This window comes from Taudactylus pleione, unplaced genomic scaffold, assembly GCF_031769625.1.
Source record: "Taudactylus pleione unplaced genomic scaffold, aTauple2 ptg000341l, whole genome shotgun sequence".
Lineage (NCBI taxonomy): Eukaryota > Metazoa > Chordata > Amphibia > Anura > Myobatrachidae > Taudactylus > Taudactylus pleione.
The window spans coordinates 1,292,392-1,318,120 of NW_028284742.1; the positions used below are offsets into that span (position 1 = coordinate 1,292,392).

Genomic DNA, 25,729 nt, shown 5'->3' on the forward strand with positions numbered 1-25,729 from the left:
AGCAAAGACCACCCTGTAGACGTAAATATCCCAGATGACCTGATACTGATTTATATCAGGATAGCAATCCCGGATGACATACTTAAATATTGTAAACTACTATAGGCAGATAATATCATGTTGTGTCACATAGCCCCATAGAAATTATAATAGTAAGTACGGAGTACAAGTACCTGGTCCCCTCTGCTGTCCAGGGTCTTCTATGAGTGGACACCTGGATGAGAGGGATCAGGAATAACTCTGATAGAAAATAAGGGAGAGGTGGGGGACACTGATCCGTATGTGGTGTTAGGCAGTGTCTGTCTATTGCAGAAATCTGAATGCGCCAGCGGACCAGGTCACGACCCACCCGAAGAAGAGTACTTGAGTTAAAATGACCAAAGGATTGTGCCTGACACCCTGCTGCTCCCTCCTGCAGTGGGGAGTGACTTTACATACAGTTCTAATTTATGAGTTATTTCCAATTTTTATATGTCATACGAACTGTACCTGACCCTGCTATTATAATATATTATGTACCCATCAGGAGCTATATGAGCATATGAATTCAAACAAGCATAGTCACCACATACTTTATGCTAATTCTTATAATAGATCTATTTTTATAAATTCATGAGATTAATTGCTAAGGGAGATCAATTAGATATTTTATAAATGAGCACAACAAATCCCTATTCTTTTAGTGGAGATATATTAAAAGCTAATTTTTAATTATACTAACAAATCATTTATGTACAAAAGAGTGCCCCATGAAGGAATCACTATACTGATGATTGGTTTTTCCAATTATTGATACTTTTTGAGTTCTAGTTACTCGATTCCAGGGAGCACCTCCAGCATATAAAATTTATCTTATGATAAAATTATGATATAAGATATGATATATATGCTACCTATTGCTGGTTTTACTTATAGATGTGAAATATAACACTGGTTATTATTCCTGTGCGGGATATTCTGGTTTCTTTGGGATAATGCTGGGTACACACTGGCCGATATATTGGCCGATCAATTGATCGGCCAATATATTGTGCCCCCATCGGCCAGTGTGTACAGACGATATGTCTGTGAATGACGTCATTCACAGACATATCGCATTGGCTGTGCTGCACAGCCAATGAACAGATATGTCTGCAGACCTATCAGTCCATCGGCAAGTGTGTACGGGCGATCTGCAGAGAGGAGGGGGAGCTGCGAGCGGGTACTATTTACCCTTCACAGCTCCCCATCCACAGCAGCCCAGCACACGCTGCTGTGTGCTGGGCTGCACTGGGAGACTGTCTGAGGCTGCTAAAGCAGCAGCCCAAGCAGTCTCCTATGCCAAAGGGGGGATCGATCATGCTTATCGCGCCCCCCTATGGCCGTGCGCCGGGCTGAGGGGCACACAGCGCAACCCCCTCCCCAGCGCGCAGCGCCGTGTCGGAAAGGTTTTCTTTTTCCCCGAAGGGGGCATGGTCACGCCCCCCCGGGATTAGGACACACCCCCTACCCGCTCCCAGTCTGGCTCGACCCGCTGCAGCAGTAGATGATGGTCGTTCAGTGTGTATGAACGACCATCATCTGCAGATATATCACTCGATCTGCAGATATATCTGTCAGATGTGTACCCACCTTAAAGGGGCCTATCCATTCAACATCATGAAAGTCTGAACGTCCATCGTTCAGACTTTCATATTGCTGAGGTGCGGGCACTGCACTGAAAGACGTTCACTAAACGTCTTCAGTGTAGGAGCCCAACCTCCCTATCTATTAACATGCCGAACCTGACGACCGTCGTCAGGTTGATGGGCATGTTCGATAGATAGTCGGGGTCGGCAAGGACCCAGCGTGCACGCGCATCGCTGGTCCGTGCCGGCTATCTACTTGCAGACTTTCAAATCTTAAAACATCACCTAAATAATAAATCAAATATAAATGTGTTTACCACAAATACAAGATATGTTCCTCTCTTTATGATTGTCTTGTGTCCCATGGTGGGAGTCATATACTGAGTTGGCTTTGAATATATCTAAGGTACTGTATGTATGATGACATTGAACATTTGAATATTATAAGCTTATTACAATATATATTCTTTATTTAGCTGGAGGTACATCTCGTCCAAATAAGGACAAGGGCATCATAAGCATATGAGCACACAATTTATTTATTTATGGGGTATGCAGTCAATATGTCGGCATTGAGAATGTTGACATGGACAAAATCTCGACAGTCAAAATGTCAGTATTGTTGGCATATAGTCAACATAGCCATAATGTGTTATGAGCCGCTGTGGCATAATGCCACTCAGGTGTCGTCAATAATTGGGGACTGTTGATTAGCTGCTGTGCAGGTAAAAGATAGGTGCACTTAGCCTCCTTGCCAGTTATAGCGTCCTTGCCTGATGATGACCTGCTCCATGGATCTTCATGCTATCGCTCCTGGCATCCAGACCTTCCTGCACTGTCTCAGTTATTCAAACCTACCCTGCCATTGATTACGGGTATCTGGACCTACCTGCACTGCCTCAGTAATTCAGAACTGCCCTGTAATTGCTACTGGCATCCAGACCCACCTGCATTTTCTCAGTTATACAGACCTGCCCTGCCATTTCTACTGGTATCCAGACCTTCCAGCACTGCCTCAGTTATTCAGAACTGCCCTGCCATTACTACTGGTTTCCATACCTTCTGGCAGTATTTCCTGCCTTAGGTTACCTTTATGCCATCCATTACTCCAACTGCACTCTCTGCTGTCATCTAGTTTATTACAGAAGCTCCTACTATCTTCTTTGTAAGTCCTGACGGTACCCAAATACCTGTGAGAACATAAATCTCTACGGTAAGGGTTGGTGCTATAGGCAAAGACTTCTCTAACCAAATTCTAGAGTACATGTGGTTTCTGGGTGAGTCCTAAATAATTAGGGTTAGGCTGTGGATAGGGTTAGGCTGTGGTTAGGGTTATAACTAAAATCAGCTAAAAATGATATGTCGACATGCCGACTGTTTACATTCAGGCAATGTTAACATTATGACAAAGTTGACATTATGAATTTTGACAATTGACACATTGACATAATGTACAGTTTCAAAATGTCCATATTCTGGTGTTGACATTATGAATCTCGACTTTTGTACGACACCCATTTGTGTTCTGCACATTTATACTAGGTTTAATATTTATTTGATGTTTTACACTTTGATGAACTATATTTGGTGCCCCCTGTTTTTATTTGTGACGCCTTAAGACTTTTAAGAAACACTTTTAAAAAATGTTTTGGAACCTAGTCAAAAAATAACAAGAACAGAAAAATAGAGGAACATATGAAAGCATACATAATACTGTGCAAAAAAAAAAGGTCAATAGTAAAATAATGTGCAGACATTATCCAGTGATAATGACTGATATAAACATTTTGGAAACACTATCTAGTATACACAATAAACTGTATAGTATACAACTGTTGCTGGGTGAAGCAGTTCAGGTGAAAATGTATTTTTCTTGGCTATGTGCTAAACCAACACCAGTTTACCTCTTTATTTTTGTTTTTGTTTTTTTATGTTTTTTAATTTTCAGCTACCTAAGTTAACACAAGAGCAATCCATATACAGTGTGAAATAGATTATATAATGAGACATCTAAACACATAAATATCTATTTAACATGTAATTTTCCCGTATATGTTGGATCTCTAAGGTATATCAATATTACAATTGATTCCATTGCAGAAAATATTGCACTCTGTTGTCAGGATTTATCAGTTTTGATGGTGTTAAATGACTTTGCTGGTTTCATTTAGTAGAGTGATTACACTGTATTGTTTTGTATACTGTAAGTGAGAGTCAGTCAGAACTATATTTAGCCTACATACCCATGCATATTTGTACAGATGCCTGCACTATGTTGCCCTGCTCTTCATTCATTGGAGAGTGAATACAGGAGCAGTGATCCTATAATATCTATGGCGACCACACTGTCAGAGCTCATGGTACAGACTTTAAATGCAGATGGACCATGGATGCAGCAGGCTGCTCTGTTGATTCCACCAATGTGTAATATTACTACTGTGACAGTGCAGTCTTTGTAGTGATCAACAGATTGTTACTTAGAGGACTGGACTGAATGCAGTCCATTAGAAAATTCCATAGTTAGTTATACAACTGCCAGCGTGTTAGCTTATCTGCCTAGTACAGTTGGTGGACATATACATGACAGGTGGTAGTCTGAGAGTAAACTGATTTGGAGGGGGTGGTGACACACTGTTGCAATCCCATTGGCTTCACCATTAATCTTTTTGCCATCTTATGAGCCTGAAATAGTCTGGTTATAGTCTTAACAGCTAGTCACACATATATCAGGTCCTATCAATAAAACTATCCTTGCAGCACTGGTCTACACATCTTTGCAGGTCTTTCATTGTTTTTGAACAACATGCTCTGCCACCTAAACCATAGCTCATCAGAGACGGGCACAGGACCTGACACACATCACTCAATGACTGAATCTAGTATGAATGTCAGTGAAGGAATAAAAACATATGTTTATCTTTGTACTTGTGCCTTTAAAGATTAAGTACAATGTCTTGGATTAAGAAATTCCAATTATATTTTGACATTCCTACTAACAATACTATTTACTAAATGGTATTACAAGTAGATTCCCAATTCATTGCAAAGCATAGTGATAAACTACAATCCTGACATGTAAAAAATGTAATGACACAAAACTTTCAAATGCAGCAATGTAAAGAAAAAGGGACTTCACTCAGCACTACTAAAATTGTCTTTAATTATAGTTAAATTAAGTTGCCCAGCTCTACTTTCTCAGTATCTGTTTGGATGCCCACTCCTCTCAATTTACCTCTGCCATAAATTCATTTATTTTCTAGATCTTGGCTTCCCTCCTTCCTCTTTACATATCAACTCACCCAAATGTATATTTAAATTATTGGTCACCCATTTTACATAATGCAATGAACACCTGCTTCACTTTCTGTACCCAAATTTAACATTCTAAGCAGCATATTACCTTATCTATGTGACAGTGGGAAATGGCCATGGTTTGACAAAAAGTCCACTGCATACATGTGTACAGTAGCCATATACATGTGTACAGTAGCCATATACATGTGTACAGTATCCATATACATCTGTACAGTATCCATAAAAATTATGATTGAACATGTCCCTGTTCGCAGAGTGCATCTTTGATGTTTTTGTACTACTCATGCCCTGGAACCCAGCATATGCAAGTAATGGTGCATACACACGGTCAGATTTTTCTTCAGATCTGAACGATAACGATTTAAAAATCGTTCAGTCGTTCATATCTGAAGGAAAATCTGACATATCTGACATATCTGTCAGATCTGTCAGATGAACGATTTGAACAATGCGCATTCCCGATGGTCAGATAACGATGTCTGACATCTGATGTGTGTTTGCAGTCAGACTTGGACGATTCCATTCATTTTAATGCAGTCAAAAATCGTTCAATCGTTCAAATCATTCAAATCGTTCAAATCTTTGGTAAAATCGTTCAAATCGTTCATCTGACAGATCTGACAAATCTGACTGTGTGTATGCTCCATAACAGTGAGTTGCATCTCCACTGGTAACTGAATGGGCAGAACTGGGATGTAACAGGTGGTTCTCATATAGGCAAAGTTCAGAGAGTGTTGACAGAAATGCTGGTGATGCAGTTTTGAATAGCAGCATAAATACAACTGTTTCCAGGTGTATATTTTGCAGCAAGTATAAGCTGTTGAAAATGTGTCCTGATGACAACTATGAAACGAAACCTATGCATAGTGGTCAGGTGCATGCATGGTCAACCCCAAAATAGACACAAGTGGGCGAGTTGCCTTTATAATGGCATAGAAATGTCAACTAAAGGCATCTCAACTTGCAACACTCATGTCCTGATCTCGCCCGGGACTCGTGGTTTGTTGTACATAGCCCTATGGGGCTGCAAACAAAAATGTCTGGAGGTATAGCCATACTTACTAGTGCCATGAGGGGGACTTGTAGCTAATTGAATCGACCCCTATTCATGCATATAGACAGCCAGCCAGCCAGCAGAGGGTGCCACGAGTGAGATGGACAAAGGAATGACAGATCTGGACAGCTGTGACATCACCCCAATGGAAGACGGCAGGAGTGAGTTAAAGAGGGGGTGGGGCATACTATAATGCTGTATTATAATGATTTAAATCAAGACTGTAGTAAGAAAAAAAACTGCGCTCTAAAGTCTATACTGGGACATCAGTGTCAACACATATATTGAAATATAAGTTTAATAAAATAAGGCTAAATAGCCAGATGCATAAAATGACATAAACATATATACATGCAATAGAGTTGATCAGACTCACAATATTAAGGGACAATGGGTAAAAAATACACAAATAGCACAAAGGCAATCTGTAATGCAAATATAACTAATTATAAAAACACTAATGATGATAATAATAGACACCCTGGAGATCCTAACTCTTACTCTATTCTATTCATTAAGGTTGACATAACCTTATTTGACTGCTGAACTATTGTTTGATCCCTCTGTTCATTGGCGCTGGGTTCCTATTATATCTTAAATCAAGACTGTGCCCACATATGTCCTTGCAGTACAGACTATCTCAGACCCGTAGGCGAGCTGCCCATCCCCTGTCACTGTGTTTTGATCAATGGTAACAGCTGCACTGATTTCCTCCTGCGCACAGGGACAAGACAGATCGCATCAACCGTACATTGTGCATCAGGAGCCAATACTGAAATAACCAGGTAGGGCTGGGACCAATCAAGACCCCCGGGAGAGGCAGCCAATCAGGACGTCTGGAAGCAGGCAGCCAACAGGTGGCTGGATACTTGCTATTATTTTACAGGGAGCTGGGAAACAGCTGGATGGTGACCATAAGGGAGCAATACTATAAGATTAAATAATGCACCACATGAGGGGTCCCTCAGTAGTACACACTGCTCCTAATATTTGCACTCCCTGCAGACATAGATATTCTGCCACCAACACAATATGATACCTGGGAAATATTTTATCAGTTAACATTTAGGAGATTTAAGAAGGGAGAAATACCATTCCAAATGATCCTGGATGTCCATCAAGCAATTTATGATTTCGGTATATTTGTACATAAATTTTGGTAACATAGTGTATACTAGCCCATTGGCGTACCCAGTGTTGCCTGGGTTGAAAAATGGACCTTGAAGTACATTTGCAGGATTTTTTACATTGTCCTCACCCTCACCATTGCGTAGGACTACACTGTTTGCTAACAACACAGGAGCCATTCACACCTGGATAACAATGCAATTTAGGAGTAAATGACAGTGCAGACAGGTATATTCTCTGACTGTTTGGAATAGGGTATGTCAGAAGCAGAGTGACTTACTGGACAGAAATGAGTATAGCTTCCCAATCACTGCGGTTTCAGAAATCACTACAGTACAGAAATAATTGCCAAGCAGAAATCCATAGGCATATTACAATGTGCTTGGAGGAAACTAGTAACTGTCAGTGCAGGTGCAGTGTGACAGTCGATCCCCCGACTCACTGCTCTTTCATTCAGCTGTTTGCCCCCCTCCACGCTGGTACATATCAGCCCGTGCCAATCGATCAGTGCAGTATTTGGCACTGGAAGACATCCTGAGCAAGCTTGCTTAAACTAAAATTTCAAAACAGAGACTCCACAGCTCTCAATGGCTCTGCCAGACTTCAAACAGCCAAAAATCTCATCCTGGTCAAACTGCACCACCATGCCAAATACATTTTATTTAATTTAAAATACCCAGTACAATGTGCTATGTGTACTTATGAGCACACATTCCTAATTTTAATCAGACATCTGGTCTCAATTAGTAGCTAATTGCATATAAGGGGCACATTAAGTGGTAAGTGGCATATAAGGGTCATGTAAAGTAGTCTGATGGCATATAAGGGTCATGTGGAGGAGTGACTTTTTTCAAATGTTATAACATAATATAATTTAAAAATTTAAAAATGATACCATCATTATTCTACTTTTGTTTACCAAAGCAATTAGGGTCAGGCTGGCCCTGGGTGCTTCATGTACAATTCTGCATACGGTGAATATACACATTTATTTCTGTGCGTGTAATGGAAGGACCCAATTACGGCCAAGTCCTGTATTAGGCTTTATATGTCTAATATAAGTAATAAACGTACTTACTATTTGTTGCTAACCTTATTCTAGCACAACCACAGTCTCTTTTCTTTTCAGCATCAATAGTTAATCTTTTTGTCTTTCTACCGTCAATGAAAGTCATCATAGATGTATCATTTTGTGCACTGTTTTTCTTTTTTCTTGAAAAGAACACGGGGAATAAAGAGCAGAAAATGAAGAATAAAAATCACCTGTCTGTCTTCAAATCAGAATAATCATAGACACAAAAAAATATGGCTTGTGAGAATGCCACAGTGAATGACAATCTATAGACAATAGACTAGCAATCATGTAGCTCTAGATTACATGTAAAAGCATAAGAGAGTCATCCTTGGCAAATAGGACACGAACAAAAGTGATGATTGCAATGTACATTAGCAAGCAGAAAAGTTGATAGCAGATTGTAATGGCACTGCTTTAACCTATTGTGTGCTATCCATTTCTGATCAAGTTATATACTTTGTTGCTTCTTATATTGCGGCACATTGCAGTATCACTAACTACTAAAACAAGATGTAAAAAAACATGTTACAGTATACTGTATCACACCAATGTAAAATATTATTTGCAGTGTACATAAAGACAGTCTAGAACCAGGGATAGTTTAAGAGAGGAGGAGCGCCCCATGTGCAGTAGTCCGTGGCGGCCTCGACCTCTCTCGCTGCCTGCAGTTGCAGAGCAGACTATAGTAGTAGTGTCCCAGAGTCAACTGCAATTGCACAATTCTCAGAAACCGTGGTGCCCACGCTATGTTCCCAGTGATTTCTTTACTACACATGTGCAAACCTTCAATAAAATGCCGGCTGCACCATTTCCTCTGTGATTTCTGCAGTGCCGGACTCGCGAGAGGTAAGTATAATGTATGGATGAAGGGTGCGTGGGCGTGGGGTTCTCTGGACCCAGGGGCCCATGTGCACCACACACCCTGCACCCATTATAGATACATCCATGACTAGAATACTAAGTTGTTCTTGCCATTTTATAAAATACAGCCTACATTTTGTTTCCTCCATCTGTTTCACCCTTAATATCACTAAGCATGGTGGCTAAATTCACCACCCATATGTATCCACTCCAAATACCGTACTAGAATATTTTTGTCTTCCATGCTTCTCTTACCTAATATAATAGTGTTTAAGCAACAATGATTTGTGATTTTCCAGCGATAGCAATGATATCTGGAAACAATGCAGACTGCAAAATTGTCCATACCGGCCAATTTTTCCTCTTGACAATATTTCCAGTTAGCACAAAACATGTTACAATCACATGATCTTTCAGCTTCTAGTTAGTATCTAATACAGTGGTTCCCAAACTGTGTGCCTAGGCATCCTGGGGTGCCTCAGGACTCTTGCAGGGGTGCCTGAGGTTGGTGATCTAGCACAAAATTAAATTATTTATGGTCAATGTAATGTAAATATGTGGACAAACAGAAGCGCAAACCTGTCCACAACCACATAACTGACCCTAAGGATGACAGGTAAGCACAATTTACTTTACTACATTTTTTTCTGAATTTCTCAATAACAAACATTTGGCTTAGGGGTGCCGTGAAAACAATTCTGATACTCTAGGGAGCCGTGATTTAAAAAAGTTTGGGAACCACTGATCTAATAAATGAACTTGAAAACATTGATGGATATTGGCCTCAACAAATGGCCACTATCACTAATCTTACTTTGGGCCTGATTCAGCAAGGATCACATTGCAAAGCTGCACGCAGGCAGCTTTGCAATTGCGATCCTTGCAATAATGCAAATGCAGCAGGAGGTGTATGACACCCCCTGCTGCATTTGCCATTCCAGCACTGCGACGGAGGTCACAGGTTATTATCACCATCGCGCCGCAGCTTACTCAGGCTGGCCGGCTTGCAAGCAGGACATTGCTTTGAGCAATGCAGTTCCTGAGATAGCCAACTCCCCACCCCTGCCCCCCGCACTGCAGAGGCATTCAAGGGTTTACGTGTGACTACACAGGACCCATTGTGCACACTCGCAGAATTCCCGATAGTCATGAATCTGCGATCATTGAACTTGCGATCACTGCTGAATCAGGCCGTGTGTTTTAATAACTACTGTAAAATGTACTTATGTTTTGGATCTCACGCTCTAGTGTTTGTGTGGTGTATAACAACAACGTAAATGAAACCCATACTTTAACATGTTGTTGGTTAAATTATGTGTAGGGAATACTAATATTAGTGAAGTAAAGTGTTATTCATTTAATATATATATATATATAATATAATAATATAACACACAATATATATATATATATAAATATATATATATATATACTGTATATTAGGGATGTGCAGGCTCGGATTAGTTTGGATTTTCCCGTCAAATTCAAATGTTACTGCCCAAAAATCGGGTCTCAGGAAGAGGCAAAATTACATCTTTCATGGACAAACATTATCATTCTGGACAAAAGTCTCTGAAAGATGAAGTTTGTCCATGAAAGATGACGTTTTGCTCTTTCTGCAGGGCCGAAACTAGGGTTTTTGTCACCCGGGGCAAGACAGTAATTTGGCGCCCACACCACCCCCCCCCCGGTAATGTCCCCTGCAGCAGTGCCCCCATAGTAATGCCCCCTTCAGCAGTGCACCTACAGTAATGCCCCTGTACTAGTGGCCATATGGTAATGTCCCCATAGTAATGCCCCTGTAGTGCCTATAGGGTAATGCCCCTGTAGTGACCAAATAGTAATGTCCCCATAGTAATGCCCCTGTAGAGCCCCCTGGTAATGCCACCTGTAGTGCCCCCTGGTAATGCCCCTATAGAGCCCCCTCGCAATGCCCCTGTAGAGCCCCCTGGTAATGCCTCTGTAGGTAATGCCACTGTAGTCCCCCTGTAGAGCCCCCTGGTAATGCCACCTGTAGTGCCCCCTGATGATGCCCCTGTAGAGCCCCCTTGTAATACCCCTGTAGAGCCTCCTCGGTAATGCCCCTGTAGAGCCCCATGGTGATGTCCCCTGTAGTGCCCCCTGGTAATGCCCCTGTAGAGTCCCCTGTAATGCCCCTGTAGGTTATGCCACTGTAGTTCACCTGTAGTGCCCCCTGTTAATGCCCCGTAGTGCCACATAGACACACAAAAAAAAAATACTTACCTTAAACCCCGCTCCTGTGACTGCCGCCGTCATGTCCACTCCGGCTGCTCCTCGGAACTATGAGGAGAGACATCATTACGTCTCTCTCCATTGTGCCTGTGGGGATAGCCGGAAGCTGGAGTTCAGGAGAGAACTCCAGCCTCGGCTAGCACGGAGCTGCAGAGAAGGAGCCGGGCGCCCGCTGGTAATAACATCTCAGCGGGGCGTCCGGCATGAGGCCACTGGCACCGGGTGCAGCGGCGCACCCGGTACATGTGCACCTCCAGCCCTCCCCCCTAGTTGCGGCCCTGCTTTCTGAGACCCAATTTTTGGCTGGAAAAATCTGAACTTGGCGGGAAAATCTAACTAATCCGAGTCTGTACATCCCTAATATATATATGTATAAAATGTAAATTAGATCATCTGCATAGTACATATTCTACATACTAACTTTCATTATCTGCATTTAATCAAAGGCAATGTCCATTCCAGAAGTGTAGTTCTCTACAAGAAATGAAAATGTATTGTGCAAGCGAGCAATATATCTTACCCAGCAGAAATAAGTCCTTGGAACATTTATTGAAATGTTGTCAAGTATGTTAGTCAGTGTCAATTATTACAGAGTAATAGAGATATAGAGTTAGCGGCAGACACTGTGGGAGTAAATAGCGCTGTTTAAATTGCAGGGTAGGAGTTTGCCCTGCTGAGTGGGTGACTCATGCCTTTCCTATGCTGCTGCATTGGAACAATTACTTGCTTGCATTATTAAAGTGTTGTTAAAATCCTGTCACACAACTACGTGCTTGGAAAACAAAAACATACTAAATGTAAAAATGTGGGGTTTTATGCATTAGTTAAACTATGTCTATTCTTTTAACATGCAAAACAAAACAAGAAATTGTCATGTCTAGAAGTGGTAGCAGGCAAGGGGCAGATTGGAAACCGAAGGTGTCCTTTGAAAAAATATGTAAGTGACTTCATTTAGGCAGAACGAATCAACTGTAGTTGTGGTCAGGACAAAAGTGTGAGATGAAATATATATTTCCCTATCAGTGTAAAAAAACAAAGTAAATCACTTTGCCTACCTGTACCCAAAACTTTAGGTTGTCCCAGTCATAATGTTGAGGATACCCTTACCCCAAAGTATGGGTTTCACCTATGCATTTATTGCAGAGAGAAAATGTGGCAGGATTCAGGTACCTCAAACAAGTATGTACAGTAGCTGCAGGGTTATGTAAACTGCTATCACTGTATTGTTTCAATTCTTGAGGTAGAGGTGGCTGTCAAACATAAACAAATACAACTGCATTACTTGTAAATACTAGCATAAAAGTTTTTTCTGTTTGAACCAAACTAAACATAGTAAAACAATGCATGTAATATATGTATATGTATCATATTTTGGCCAGTGCTATTGATAGATAGACAATACAGCATACATCCTAGTAACATACAATACAAAAGTCATCCTAATGTGTGCCAAACAATGCAGAGAGAATCCTAGTGTTCTCCAAACAATACAGAGAGCAGCCCTGTGACTACCATATAATACGAGGGAGCATCCTAGTGTCCACTATACAATACAGAAAGTACCATAATGTCCGCTAAACAATACAGAGAGCATCCATAATGAGAGTGGTTTAATTGAGAGTGGTTTACATATTCAACAGCTACTTACCTGCAATAAGTACCCCAAATTCTACCACCTTTTCTCTCTGCCTTCAACCACAGGTTCATTGCCTTCCCACAGGCCCCATCAGCACTATGGAAAGTGCTCACCAAGGTTCCTGTCATGCCATCCTACATAGTGACAACTGATGGCTGGGGGTGATTTATTTCTCCACCTCCTCTTCCTCCTACTTCTTTCCACTCCTCCTCCATCTGCAATTTTTTTATTTATTTTTTAACTTCTAATATTCTAAATGTTTGCTTGGTTTTTTTCATCCTGAATATTTTGTCATGTAAAAGTATGCATAATGGAGTGTTGGATAGTGGGGTATAAGTTTGTGTGTTGTACAACTGCTAATTAAGAGAGCATTAACTCACAGGGGTTGATTCAATTGCGGGCGATGCAACAAGCATTGGATTGCCAGGAAAACTACACCAAATCGCCATTCAATTTGCCATTTTTCACCCTAAAACCAACATACTTTTCTTACAGTCCCCATAGGAGTGAGTACAAAAATACATGATCTCGGTGCTATTGCAGGTGCAGCATATAGGCCTGATTCAGAGGTCTCGGCATCTCTGCACGCTGTAACACTGCTGGTGATTCTTTACACGCCACTCATCGACATTTGCACCCAGCCCTATGGCAGATGAAGTTTCTCTGTCTGGCCTGTGATGGACAAGCCCGTGACACTCCCATAAACACACCCATTAGTCCGACTTTTTTCTTGTTCACTTCAGGCCACATCCCCACTCCACACCTAGGAACGCCCATCACCTTGTCGCCACCATATCTGATACTGTCCGTACCGATCTTGGAGTGCACAATCTGGGTAACATATGCATCGTAGGGGCTTCCAGAACTTTTTGCACATGCGCAATTGCAAATAATCGCTCAGCTACGTGAACATTACGAATCAGGCCCTATGCGTGCACAAAGATCATGGATATAGCCGGCATTGCCCGCAATTGAAATAACTCTAGGACTGCACCAACTGTACATCCCTGGGCAGAACGATCCATCATGGCTGTAACTAGGGTAGTGCGACCAGTGCCATGGCACAAGGCACCACAGGGCAGGGGGCGCTGTTTGGGCCTGTCAATTTTCTGTTTATTATCATTCTCACTTGTAGCTTCCCTCTTCTTGTATCCCCAGGATCTCCTGCCTCCCCTATCTCTTCCCTGCCCTTCCCCATGAGGCCATGGTCCTTTTTCAGGTGCACTATCTTATGTCTCATTTTAAAAAATGGGGAGGGGGTAATGCTCCCTCTGCACAGGGCCAAAAAGTCTAGTTATGGCTCTGCGATCCATTATATACGCCAGGGGCAGAAGTATGGGAGACAATGGAGGCACCTGCCGCCGGGCGCCAGCACTGAAGGGGCACCTCTTCCATCACCCACAATATATTCACCCCACTTAGGGCTGTAAATATGGGGATAGGGGGGCACTAAATGATAACTTGCCTTCGGGCGTATGGGATGAACTTACGCCACTGATATACGCAATGCAGTTGTTATAACTGACAGTCAGGCATTTGTGCTCTCCATGCATTTCCTTTTCCATCCAATTTGAATGCAAGAAAAGTACATGTAAATTCCATTATCTTTATTATTAATTTATTATTAATTTATTAATGCACAAATCCTGCCCCATCATTCCTAATATCAGTCCAGACTTTAATCTAACATTTTTTTTAGCACTAGCAATATCATCTTGAGCCAATGTCCTGCAAATGACTGCATCAAGCATTTACATGGAGGCACTAAATGCACTTTACATCCATATATTCTGTGTTTAGTGAATGACCTACAGTATACAGACCATTTATTACCTGTTGAATATGTCCAATTGTAGAAATACAGTTATTTGTCTAACTCACACAGAGGTCTATTCATTATGTTAATTATCATTATCCAGTGGACCCTGATAATTAACATACTAACTCATCAGTGCTCCAGCGCAGCGACAACTGATCCGAAAATCGTCTGTCTCCCCAAAGCGTTTCACTGCTCCTTTCGGAGCAATAAACTTTGCACTGCTGAGTTGACTCGGCTGTGCTAGTGCACCTGCATGACCTATGTCAGCCGGACAGGGACGGAGGTATCCAAAAGGATCACTCTTCGCAACTCGGGACTCCTTCTCATACTAGTGTATGGGGACAGCGGGCCACATCAAAAGTGAAAGGTAAGCAGGGGGGCTATCTGTGATATCTCCTGCATTACCTTTTTGATGAATGGCCCGGACACTTAATTTATACAAAAGCAGGTGAAGATGTAGAAACTAAGTGATAATGAATGAACCCCTGTCCAGCTTTTCCCGTCAGAAGGAGAAATATGAAGTAGTTTTTGAAACGTTATCTGGAAAAAACATGTATTTTCATTTCTTGTTACTGAATACAATTATTTTCTTTTTAGATAATGGTGGGTGAAGGTGTCCTGTATTGTTGTCTGTCCAAGAGGAGAAATGGGATCGGAGCAGAAGCCAATATCAATGCTGGAGGATGCAACTTTAATTCCTTTCTAAGAAGAGCAGTTAGGTTTATAGGTAGGATTTACTGCAGCAAATAATCTGGGAAACAGTGGGACTGACTATACAAAAAAGGTCAATTACTTCTTGGAATGTGCGTGTCTACAAAATGCTTATACTGTATGTGCCTTTCTCTGCCAGGACTAGTTTTATAGCAGGTGGAAAACAGAACATACTGTAAATCTTGGTCTGTGTTGCAAATACAGTAATATCACAGTAAGTTACATCTTACATCATTCATTTTACAGGAAAGGGTGTGAAACTGATCAGATTAATGAGATTTAACAAGAGACCGGAGCTCATGCTGGCTTGGCTTCATTTTGCATCTAACATGCAAGCGCAAAATGTGTCTGAAAACATACGGCCTTTTACTAGGGAAGATGAGGCCAACTATCCAATATGTTGCATCTCCTTTACTGTTGGAGACAACAGTAGTATATGCTCCCGGGTCACCACGAGGGGGTGTGACTCCACAATGGTAGGAAAAATGCTAAAAATACAGTACACCAGTCAGGGATGTAGTGATGCGACTGGCGGCCAAATGGCTGCCAGTCTCAATGCCGACAGCGGAATCCTGGCAAGGGATGTAACATAGGCGTCGAAATACTGACACCTATGTTAATCCCGACGCCGGAACGCCCAGGACGCCTGCCCAAACAAAGGTATGTCCAGGGCACCCTTAGCGTTAGCCGTGGAGGGGAGGGTTAGTATTATGGAGTCTAGCGGGGTTAGCATTAGGTTTGGGGGGGATTAGGTTTAGGCACACCTAGGAGGGAGGGTTAGGGTTGGGCACCACCAGGGGGGGAGGTTAGGTTTAGGCACCCACCTGGAAGAGTTATGTTTAGGGTGCGGAGAGGGGGTGTTAGGTTTAGGCACCCCCGGGGGGAGGTTAGGGTTAGGCACTAAGGGGGAGGTTAGTCTTAGGCACTACTAAAGGAGGGTTAGGGTCAGGGGGGGAGACAGGGGAGGGTTAGTATACTTACCTACCCCAGTTGGGATCTCCTCATGTCGGGCATCCGTGTTGGGATTTCAATCCCATACCCACGAGTCATACACAATACCAGTACATTGTTATTAATAATTGGTAAAGTCACATATACCAAGTAAGAACAAATACAAAATTAAATTTTATAATTAGTACAAAACAAATCAATACTCACATCAGTCACCTTCCCTTTAAAAGATGACTTGGAAATATACATTATTACTGCAGAATTTTTGCTGATTTCAATGCAATGTTACTACGCTATTAGCATAAATTTGACAGAGTTAGATGCATTCAGCCAATCAGATGTTACCATGGATTGTCAACATCATCATGAGTTTGCAACAGTGGTCAAGCACCCGCAAGTGATGTACTTGCACACAGGCACTTCTGTTCAGTGATCAGCATGGGAAGCATTTTGCATGACCACGCCTTTGCTGTATTATTGCCTCACTTGCAATCCTCCATTCCCCCAAACCGGATTATTGCAAGGAGTCTTGTGCACAAAATGCATCTCAGTTGGCATGGCAAAGGATGCCTAAGAAATTTTCATGTGCAATAGAAAAGAAAGCACAAAATAGGTTTGCATCTAACCCTACATGAGCCCCTTAGTGGCTTTATTTATATGATAGGGAAAATATACAATCTGGCCCAAAATGGGTGTTTTTGATAGAGATATGGATTCTCTCTGCTTATGAAGCCACCCAACCAGTGATAAATATCACCGATACCCTTACAGAAAAAATGCTTTTTGCTTTATAATATGAACAAAGTATTTTTCCTAGTGTAATAATATATTTAAAAAATATATATATATATATATTTTTTTAAAAATTAAAATTCATTTTCTATGAAAGTGGAACTGGAAGTCGAAGTTGGCTCAGTCATATGTAGAAGGCCCGAAGATTGGCAGGCAAAGCAGTAAGAGTATCCTTACCATTGTCAGTCTGTATCGCCGGGGATCTGAGCATCACTCCTGCCCAGCAAAGTATTATTATTAAAGTTTGACAATAGAATATTTTCTATCACTGTAATAAATAGTGATAGATTATTTTAATTTTCTATAATCGCTGCACATAGTTAAATGGACCTCTTCGTATTGAGCAGTTATTTATGAATACAGTTTAAACTAGGAAACTGAGATGTATAATAAATATTAAAATATACAAAGAAAATAAGTTATTTGGTATGAAATATTCTATAAAATCCTATTTACTTTTGTCAAAAAGTTTATCATAAAACTTTAAATATTATATAATGTGAAAGAGCTGGTGAATAATTAGAAAAAAAAGTAGAACACAAATCTCTTAAGCCGGTTACACTGTAGACATTATGCCATCGATCCGCAGATCGGGCTGACATATCAGGCGCATCGTCTAGTGCGTACCCACTATGCACGCTCTCGCTGGTCATTCATCGGAGTTATTATATCGGCCTGCATGCACGCCCAATGGAGCGACCCCGCTACTATTGCTGTCAAGGTCAATGGTGCTGGTGAACGATATATCGTGCGGTCATTCACCGGGTCGTTCAGTGTGTACCGTCCGCCCGATATATCGTTCATTGGCACCATCGGAGGTCACATTGGAAGGTCGCTTTAGTGTTTACACAGCCTTAAAGTGATATAGCATTTTAATTGTAGACAGTAATGTTTAAAATAACTAGAGATGAGTGGTTGGGTTTTGGCTCAGATCTTTCCACCAAGTTCGTTCTCAGTATGAGGCAAAATGTAATCTTTCAAGGACAAATTTTTATCTTTCATGGACATCCCTGAAAGATGATGTTTTGCCTCATTCTGAGATCCGAAATTGGTGGGAAGATCCGAGACAAAACCCAACCGCTCATCTCTTTAATAAAAAGTATATACTGTATATACAAATATATAAATAAAAAAATCAATAATTTAAAAAAATAAGTAAAAAAAAAATCGTACATTAATATTACAATAATGTCCTGTGCATATAACTTCTGAAGCTATATTGATGAATCATATAAAGTCCAGTATTCAGGAACCAATATTGATGTGAAGGCTGTAATACATACTGTAACATTTTCCAAATCAGAATGACATCACTTAATGGAAGTTGTTAAATAGTAGCAGTATATAGGGCCTTATTCAGAGATGGACGCAAATTCCATCGTAGCTGAGATTTCTCAAGGATCGCAATTTTGAAAATATGCTGAAGACTCACTCGCTGTCCAGTGCTTAGAGACGCCCACTGACAGCATCTCACATCCACCGCTCTTGCACAAAACCTTAATATCGGAAACATTGAGCGCAGATCAGGTGGCCATCAGCCTCCTGGGTAAGGGTCTCCAGACAATCAGAGGGCTCTCCTGCTGTGAGCAAGAACGCAGTGGCTAATTTATGCACGCTCAGTAAACAGTGTTTAAACACTGCCGACATGCCTGTGGCTTTGTAACCACAACATTACCTCCCCCAAACACTAATTACCTGTCACTCACTTTGGGAGTGAATACAGTGTGCGAGCATATTCGTAATTCAATCGCTGCGCATGCACAGTGTGGCTTAGATGCAGTGGCGTAATTATAAATTTTGCTCCCCCCTGCCAAAAAATTTTCTGTCGCCCCCCCCTCGGCATTTTGGTAAAATAATTACAAAGCCATTTATAGGCAATTTGGCCCCCAGTGCAAAAGTAAAAAATGTGCTCCCACCCCCCCTAGACAGTTTACAGTATACAGTAGTGCCCATTATACAGTGCCCCCAGAAGTGGTCCCCCTATGCAGTGCCCCAGGTAGTCATCCCCCTATGCAGTGCCCCTTATAAAATCCCCTCACTAGTGGACCCCCTTAAATAGTGACCCCAGTACTAACCCCCCAGCAGTGCCCCCAGTAGTAGTAGTCCTCCCCCAGCAATGTCCCCAGTAGTAGTGGTCCCTCCCACCAGTGCAGTGCCCCCAGTAGTGGTCCCACCAGTGCCTCCAGTAGTAGTCCCCCCAGCAATGCCCCCAGTAGTAGTCCCCCCACCAGCAATGTCCCAAGTAGTAGTCCCCCCAGCAATGCCCCAAGTAGTAGTCCCCCCAGCAATGCCCCCAGTAGTAGTCCCCCCAGCAATGCCCTCAGTAGTAGCCCTCCCTCCCAGCAATGTCCCCAGTAGTAGTAAACAACCCCCCCAGCAATGCCCCTAGTAGTAGTCCCCCCTCCCAGCAATGACCCCAGTAGTAGTAGTAGTAGTAGTAGTAGTAAACAACCCCCCAGCAATGCCCCCAGTAGTAGTAGTAAACAACCCCCTCCCAGCAATGCCTCTAGTAGTAGTCCCCCCTCCCAGCAATGCCCCCAGTAGTAGTAGTAGTAGTAGTAGTAGTAAACAACCCCCCAGCAATGCCCCCAGTAGTAGTAGTAAATAACCCCCCCAGCAATGCCTCTAGTAGTAGTCCCCCCTCCCAGCAATGCCCCCAGTAATAGTAGTAGTAGTAGTAGTAAACAACCTCCCAGCAATGCCCCAGTAGTAGTCTCCCTCCCAGCAATGCCCCCAGTAGTAGTAGTAATAGTAAACAACCCCCCCAGCAATGCCCCCAGTAGTAGTAGTAGTAGTAAACAACCCTCTCCCAGCAATACCCCCAGTAGTAGTAGTAAACAACCCCCCCAGCAATGCCTCCAGTAGTAGTCCCCCCTCCCAGCAATGCCCCCAGTAGTAGTAGTAGTAGTAGTAGTCAACAACCCCCCCAGCAATGCCCCCAGTAGTAGTCCTCCCAGCAATGCCCACAGTAGTAGAAAACAACCCCCCCAGCAATGCCCCCAGTAGTAGTCCCCCCTCCCAGCAATGCTCCCAGTAGTAGTAGTAGTAGTAGTAGTAGTAGTAAACAACCACCCCAGCAATGCCCCCAGTAGTCCTCCCAGCAATGCCCCCAGTAGTAGAAAACAACCCCCCCAGCAATGCCCCCAGTAGTAGTCCCCCTTCCCAGCAATGCCCCCAGTAGTAGTAGTAGTAAACAACCCCCCCAGCAATGCCCCCAGTAGTAGTAGTAGTAGTCAACAACCCCCCCAGCAATGACCCCAGTACTAGTAAACAACCTCCCAGCAATGCCCCCAGTAGTAGTAAACAACCCCCCCAGCAAGGCCCCAGTAGTAGTCCCCCCTCCCAGCAATGCCCTCAGTAGTAGTAGTAAACAACCCCCCCACACCCCGCCAGACAGACAGACACACAAAATACACTTACCTTGATCAACGCTCCGGCATCGCTTCCTCCCTCCGGCGTCCTCCCGGGCAGGCCCGCTCTGCATGATGGGAGAGACGTCATGACATCTCTCCCATCATCACCCACTGCGGGAGCCGGAAGAGCCCGGCTCCGGCAGTGGGCGCAAGACAAGCAGCTGATGAGAGTCTGTCTAACTCTCATCGGCTGCTAAAACAAACACACAGCTGCCGGCGCTGGCGGCTGTGTGTTTGTTATACTAGTGTAGTGCGGACGGCTCTTATGTGACGTCCGCACTACCGCCGTGCCTGCGTGACTAACAGCTGCTAGAGGTCCAGTAGGACCTCTAGCATCTGTCTCCTCCTAGGCAGCGGCCATTTTTGGAGGGACGTTTTCTGTAGATTCCATGCGGACGGCCAGTCCGCATGGAATCTGCAGCCACCTCGCCTCACAAGCCCCCAAGCCACCACGGGGTCTGCGGGGGCTGTAGTTACACCACTGCTTAGATGCATGCACCATGGCAAACAATCCCTGATTCTACGTAAATATCGTCCATCTCTGAATCAGGCCGTAGACAGGTGTTTATTGCAAAAAGGCAGTATTAGATTAAGCCAATGATACTCCCTTTCATAGTAAACTACATTCTGCAGCAATTAATCAGAATGAATACCCAAAATTAACTCCATGTCTAGAATGTGCAGTTGTCACTTTTAATATACCAACACATGCAGCATTATAGTACAATAATGATGTATCCGGCCTAATTGCAACAATAGTGCTTCAATGTTGGAGCCAATAGTAGGGATATGTAGCATATACTGTACAATAATGGTGTGTCCGGCTTAAGGATGACAACAATGCCTTTAATGCTGGAGCTGATAATAACAATAAACAAGCTCATACCACCCAGGGGCCACAATGATGGCCCTCGAAAGAACAACACATTACCCTTCGTCTCAGTAATCAGATGAAACAATATATTTAATAAAATAGACACCTATCTGTAATAAGTTATACGTTATAAGGAGGCATTTTACTGTTAGAGTAACCAATTTCAGAAGCTCTAATAAATAGATCTGACAATAAAGCAGAAAGGTGCTGGGGGACACCATTGAAGGCTCAGAGGGCTGCCTGTTGCCCAGCACTGCTGTGCCGTAACATTAGGCAAACAGATGAAATTAAAGAAGGAGGAATGTAGAGAGGAATAAACCATCAATTTGACACACATTGCTAATGCAGTGCCTACTGTAACACAACAGTCTCTCAATTATTGTGTTCCCATGTGGTGTGATTGCACGGTATATAGGTCATGCCTTAAGTAGATTTTATCTTACATACAGTACAATAGGTCTAAAGACTTTTTCAGTGCTGAATATAAGCCTTAATAAAAGATCAGAAATGCTGCAACTTTTTTACAATGTGTCTTTTATCTACACAATAAACAAATATATGAAAAGACAGCAAATAAATCAATATTTTCATAGGTATCAACATTTGATTGTACTTTCCATGGTTTCATTGCTGCTAGTAAGGAGAATATGAACAGGCAGATTAAAAGCATTAAAATGATACTGTGAGATAGTGTAGACAACAACAGTATAGGCAGTGGAATTTAGGATTGCGCAGATTTTAGTGTGTTGATTGGTATTGAGAGTTGCGCCTGGTTTTGCTTCCTTGGAGGATGGCAGGACTAAAAGAGTGCGAATGGAGCCGCCGCCCCTGGGCATAGTGCCCAAGACGAGGCACCATCGCTGCCCCTTGGCACCTACATGTGGCTTGCACAGTGCCTGGAATGCATTGGTATATCTATAATTAGTGCAGGTGTGCAGTGCACACAGGCCCCTGGTTCCAGGTTACCCACATTGCACACCCTGCACCCATATATTTATTATACGTACCTCTCCGGAGTCCCACATCAACTGGTTTTGCAGACTGAAATTACTGTGAAAATTATGCAGTGGTTATTTTCCCGGTGATTTGTGCATGATCACTAGAGATGTCTTCAGAAACATAGCACAGATGCCATATTCCCGGAGACCTGCGCATGCATAAAGTCAGAGTCTACTGCATTACCGGAGATGAGGGGGCCTGCACAGAGGCTGCACATGGGCCTCTCCTCTCTTAACATGCCCCTGCTGGAATGGCACCTTGCAGCTTGTAGGGCCACCTGTAGTGTCCCCAGTGGTTAAAGTGGGAAAGAACGGGGTGGAACTGAGTTCCATCACCTCTAATGGTTGGCGGAACTAGTTCAGCCCCTGCCATGTCCCTGCATAGAAGTCCCACAGACAGAGTGCCACTCTGTCTGGCAGCAGCCGCCTTCCCTCCTTGGTTTCTGGCTCCCTGTTCATCCTCCTACGCCTGCGGCCCATCCCTCCTGTCACTCACTTTGTGGGCCTGAGTCCCCGTGGCTCCTTTTACGGCACAGCGTATGTGACATCATGCCGTCACCGCTACTGCATAGTGCACTGAGGAGCTGTGAAGAGGAATAGGGGTCATGGCAGGCATGAAGGATGAGCTGCTGCTAGAGGTACATGGAGAGGGGGTATAAGCTGCTGGTGGGAGAAGAGGCTCAGGGGTAGGGAGCTGCTGCTAGACAGACCCGGGGACGGGGTATAAGCTGCAGTTGGCAGAGGAGACACAGGGGCCTGGAGCTGCTGGTGAGGGACATGGGCAGGGGGCTTCTGGAAGGACACAAGGGGATAAGCTGGAGAGACATAGGGGGGCGGTTTTGGATTGAAGACATGGGAATGGCGCTGGTGAGATGCAGGGGGGGCTGATGCTTGTGAAACACAGGAAGATGGTGCTGAAGAAGCAGTGGGGGGATGGCATTGGCAAGATGCAGAGGGGATGAAGCTGGTGAGACACAGGGAGGATGAAGCTGGTTAGACACAAGGGGGATGGCACTGATGAGTAGCAAGGGGGGTGACAGTGTAGAGATGAAGGGGGATGACGCTGGAGAGACGTAGGAGGATGTTGTCTCTCCCGTGTAAGAGTTACACTTATGATATAGAACTTTTTTTTTTTTTCATTTTTAAGGGGCAGATGTACTAAGCTCTGGAAAGTGATAAACTGCTAAACAATCAGCTCCTAACTGTCATTTTACAAACACAGCCTGTAACATGACAGTTAGTAGCTGAGTGGCTGGTAATTTATCAATCACTAATTTATCACTTCCAGAGCTTAGTACATCTCCCCTAAAGTACCCTAACATTGTAGACTCAGTTGATGTCAGGAGTGCTAAAAAAGCATCGAAAATGTATTTCACACAGTCATAGCCCCTAAATTCACTTTAAAGTTTCCTATACATACCTCTCCAGGACCACTTTAAGCCCCGAGTGCCCTTAGGCGGATCCGGGTATTCCTCTTCTGCTGGTCCTCACGGCCCTGCTCCCTCAATGTGACATCATTACATTGTTACATTGAGGGGGCAGGGCAGTCAGGACCAGCAAAAGATGTGATGTCACCTGTTCGGAAGAGGGGGGCTTTCACAGGGCCTATTTTAGCCCTGTTCTGGGAACTTCTGGTCCTGCTTGATTGATAGTATTGGAAACTGACAATTGATGCTCTAATGTCTGCTCCATATGTAGTCTAGTATGCAGCCTCAAATATTACTTCTTATAGGCTTTTTTACACATACATAGACATGTATTTTCCAAATATATTACTTATAAATGGTGCATATTAGATATAATGATGAGCAGTCCCTTGTGGAAAATAATACACATCTGACAATGCAATATAAAATTAGAACTTTAGCCTCACATCCTTGTAATATAGGATTTTGCCACTTGCCATATTGGAATAAATTATGATGCTTATCACTGTAAATCATACTTGCCTACTATCACGGAACCTGCGGGAGGCTCCCAATTTTTCGGATAAGCCCCCTCACCCCCGGAAGAGTAAGCACTTCTCCTGCATCCTTCCCATTCCCTAGTGAAGTGAGCGTGCATAAATTCAATAAGAATTGCGTCATTTGGCCCACCGCCTAATTTAAATAAGCGGTATTTGCATCAATTTACCAAAAGTGGGTGGGGCTTAATGCAGCCGAAGTCCACCCCACCCCCCATCACCGCCCACCTGCTTCTTTTCCTCGGGCTTCTACCGGGGAGGAAGAATAAAAAGTAGGTCAGTATGCTTTAAATATGAGCATTAACCCTTTCACATGTTCATCAGGCATATTTATAACACCAAATTTAGGTTTAATATATGTTTTGATGTATGTGTGATAGGGCTCTGAGGGTCGTACGCTATGTCGATGTCAGATGTACTACAGATGTGCGATTTCCTGCGCATGCAGCTTAGTTGCACCAAACAGGCATCCAGAGCCGCAGCTGCAATTTCAGTCGCATGCATGGAGAAGCAAATTTAAAATGTATTGGGCGTTCCTGGGCAGTGGCTAATCAATCGCACGTAGATGGTCCGTATTATGGGCGTGTAATGGAAGTGTTGCAGGTGTGTCATTGAAGTGTTTGAGTACACAGACGCTTAATTGCTCACATAGCAGGCCGTACGCACACAGAATAAATCTGCACCTGCTATAGGGCAGGTGCAAGTTGTTATGGTGCAATCAGTGGCAGCATCTAAAGATGCACCAGGTGGTATTTCAGTGACTATGGATGCTGAAAGTGGGTGACTCAGTCCTTGCACATTCGGACGGACAGATGTTCACTAGGGAAGAATTTGTAGCTCTATTTGCATAAAGTCGCAGGTGTGCAACTGGAAAAAGATGCAGCACGGTTGCAGCTTCAGTCCCTAAGTGTTTGTGTTCAAACGTCATCATATGGCAGAGATTCCCAAACTCCGCCATTACAGTCCAGGTTTTAAGGATATCCATGCATGAGTCCAGATGTTTATATTAAATTGACTGAGGAACTAATTAGGTCACCTATGCTCAAGCATGTATCGTTAAAACCTGGACTGTAAAGTCGGAGTTTGGTAAATTCTGTCATATGGGAAAAAATCATATTAGATACTATAGATGTATAGTTATATTTTCCAAGTCAAGTGGGGTCTCACAAAAGCATATTAGAATTCTTGCAGCTTATACGTATTCATATATGTATTTTACATTATTTTATATCAGTAAATAAGTCCAACCTGTGCTCATTGAATTGTTCAGACACAAATG

The 25,729-nt window shown here is 43.0% G+C and overlaps 1 protein-coding gene across 1 annotated transcript in view; it reads left to right on the forward strand.

Annotated features, from left to right (window-relative positions):
• PLPPR4 (phospholipid phosphatase related 4) overlaps positions 1-25,729 on the forward strand; it is a 102,397-nt gene that overhangs the window by 55,907 nt on the left and 20,761 nt on the right. Inside the window, exon 3 of the mRNA XM_088443951.1 lies at positions 15,346-15,475. Coding sequence (XP_088300077.1) covers positions 15,346-15,475 — 130 coding nt within the window. The remainder of the gene's footprint in view (positions 1-15,345; positions 15,476-25,729) is intronic.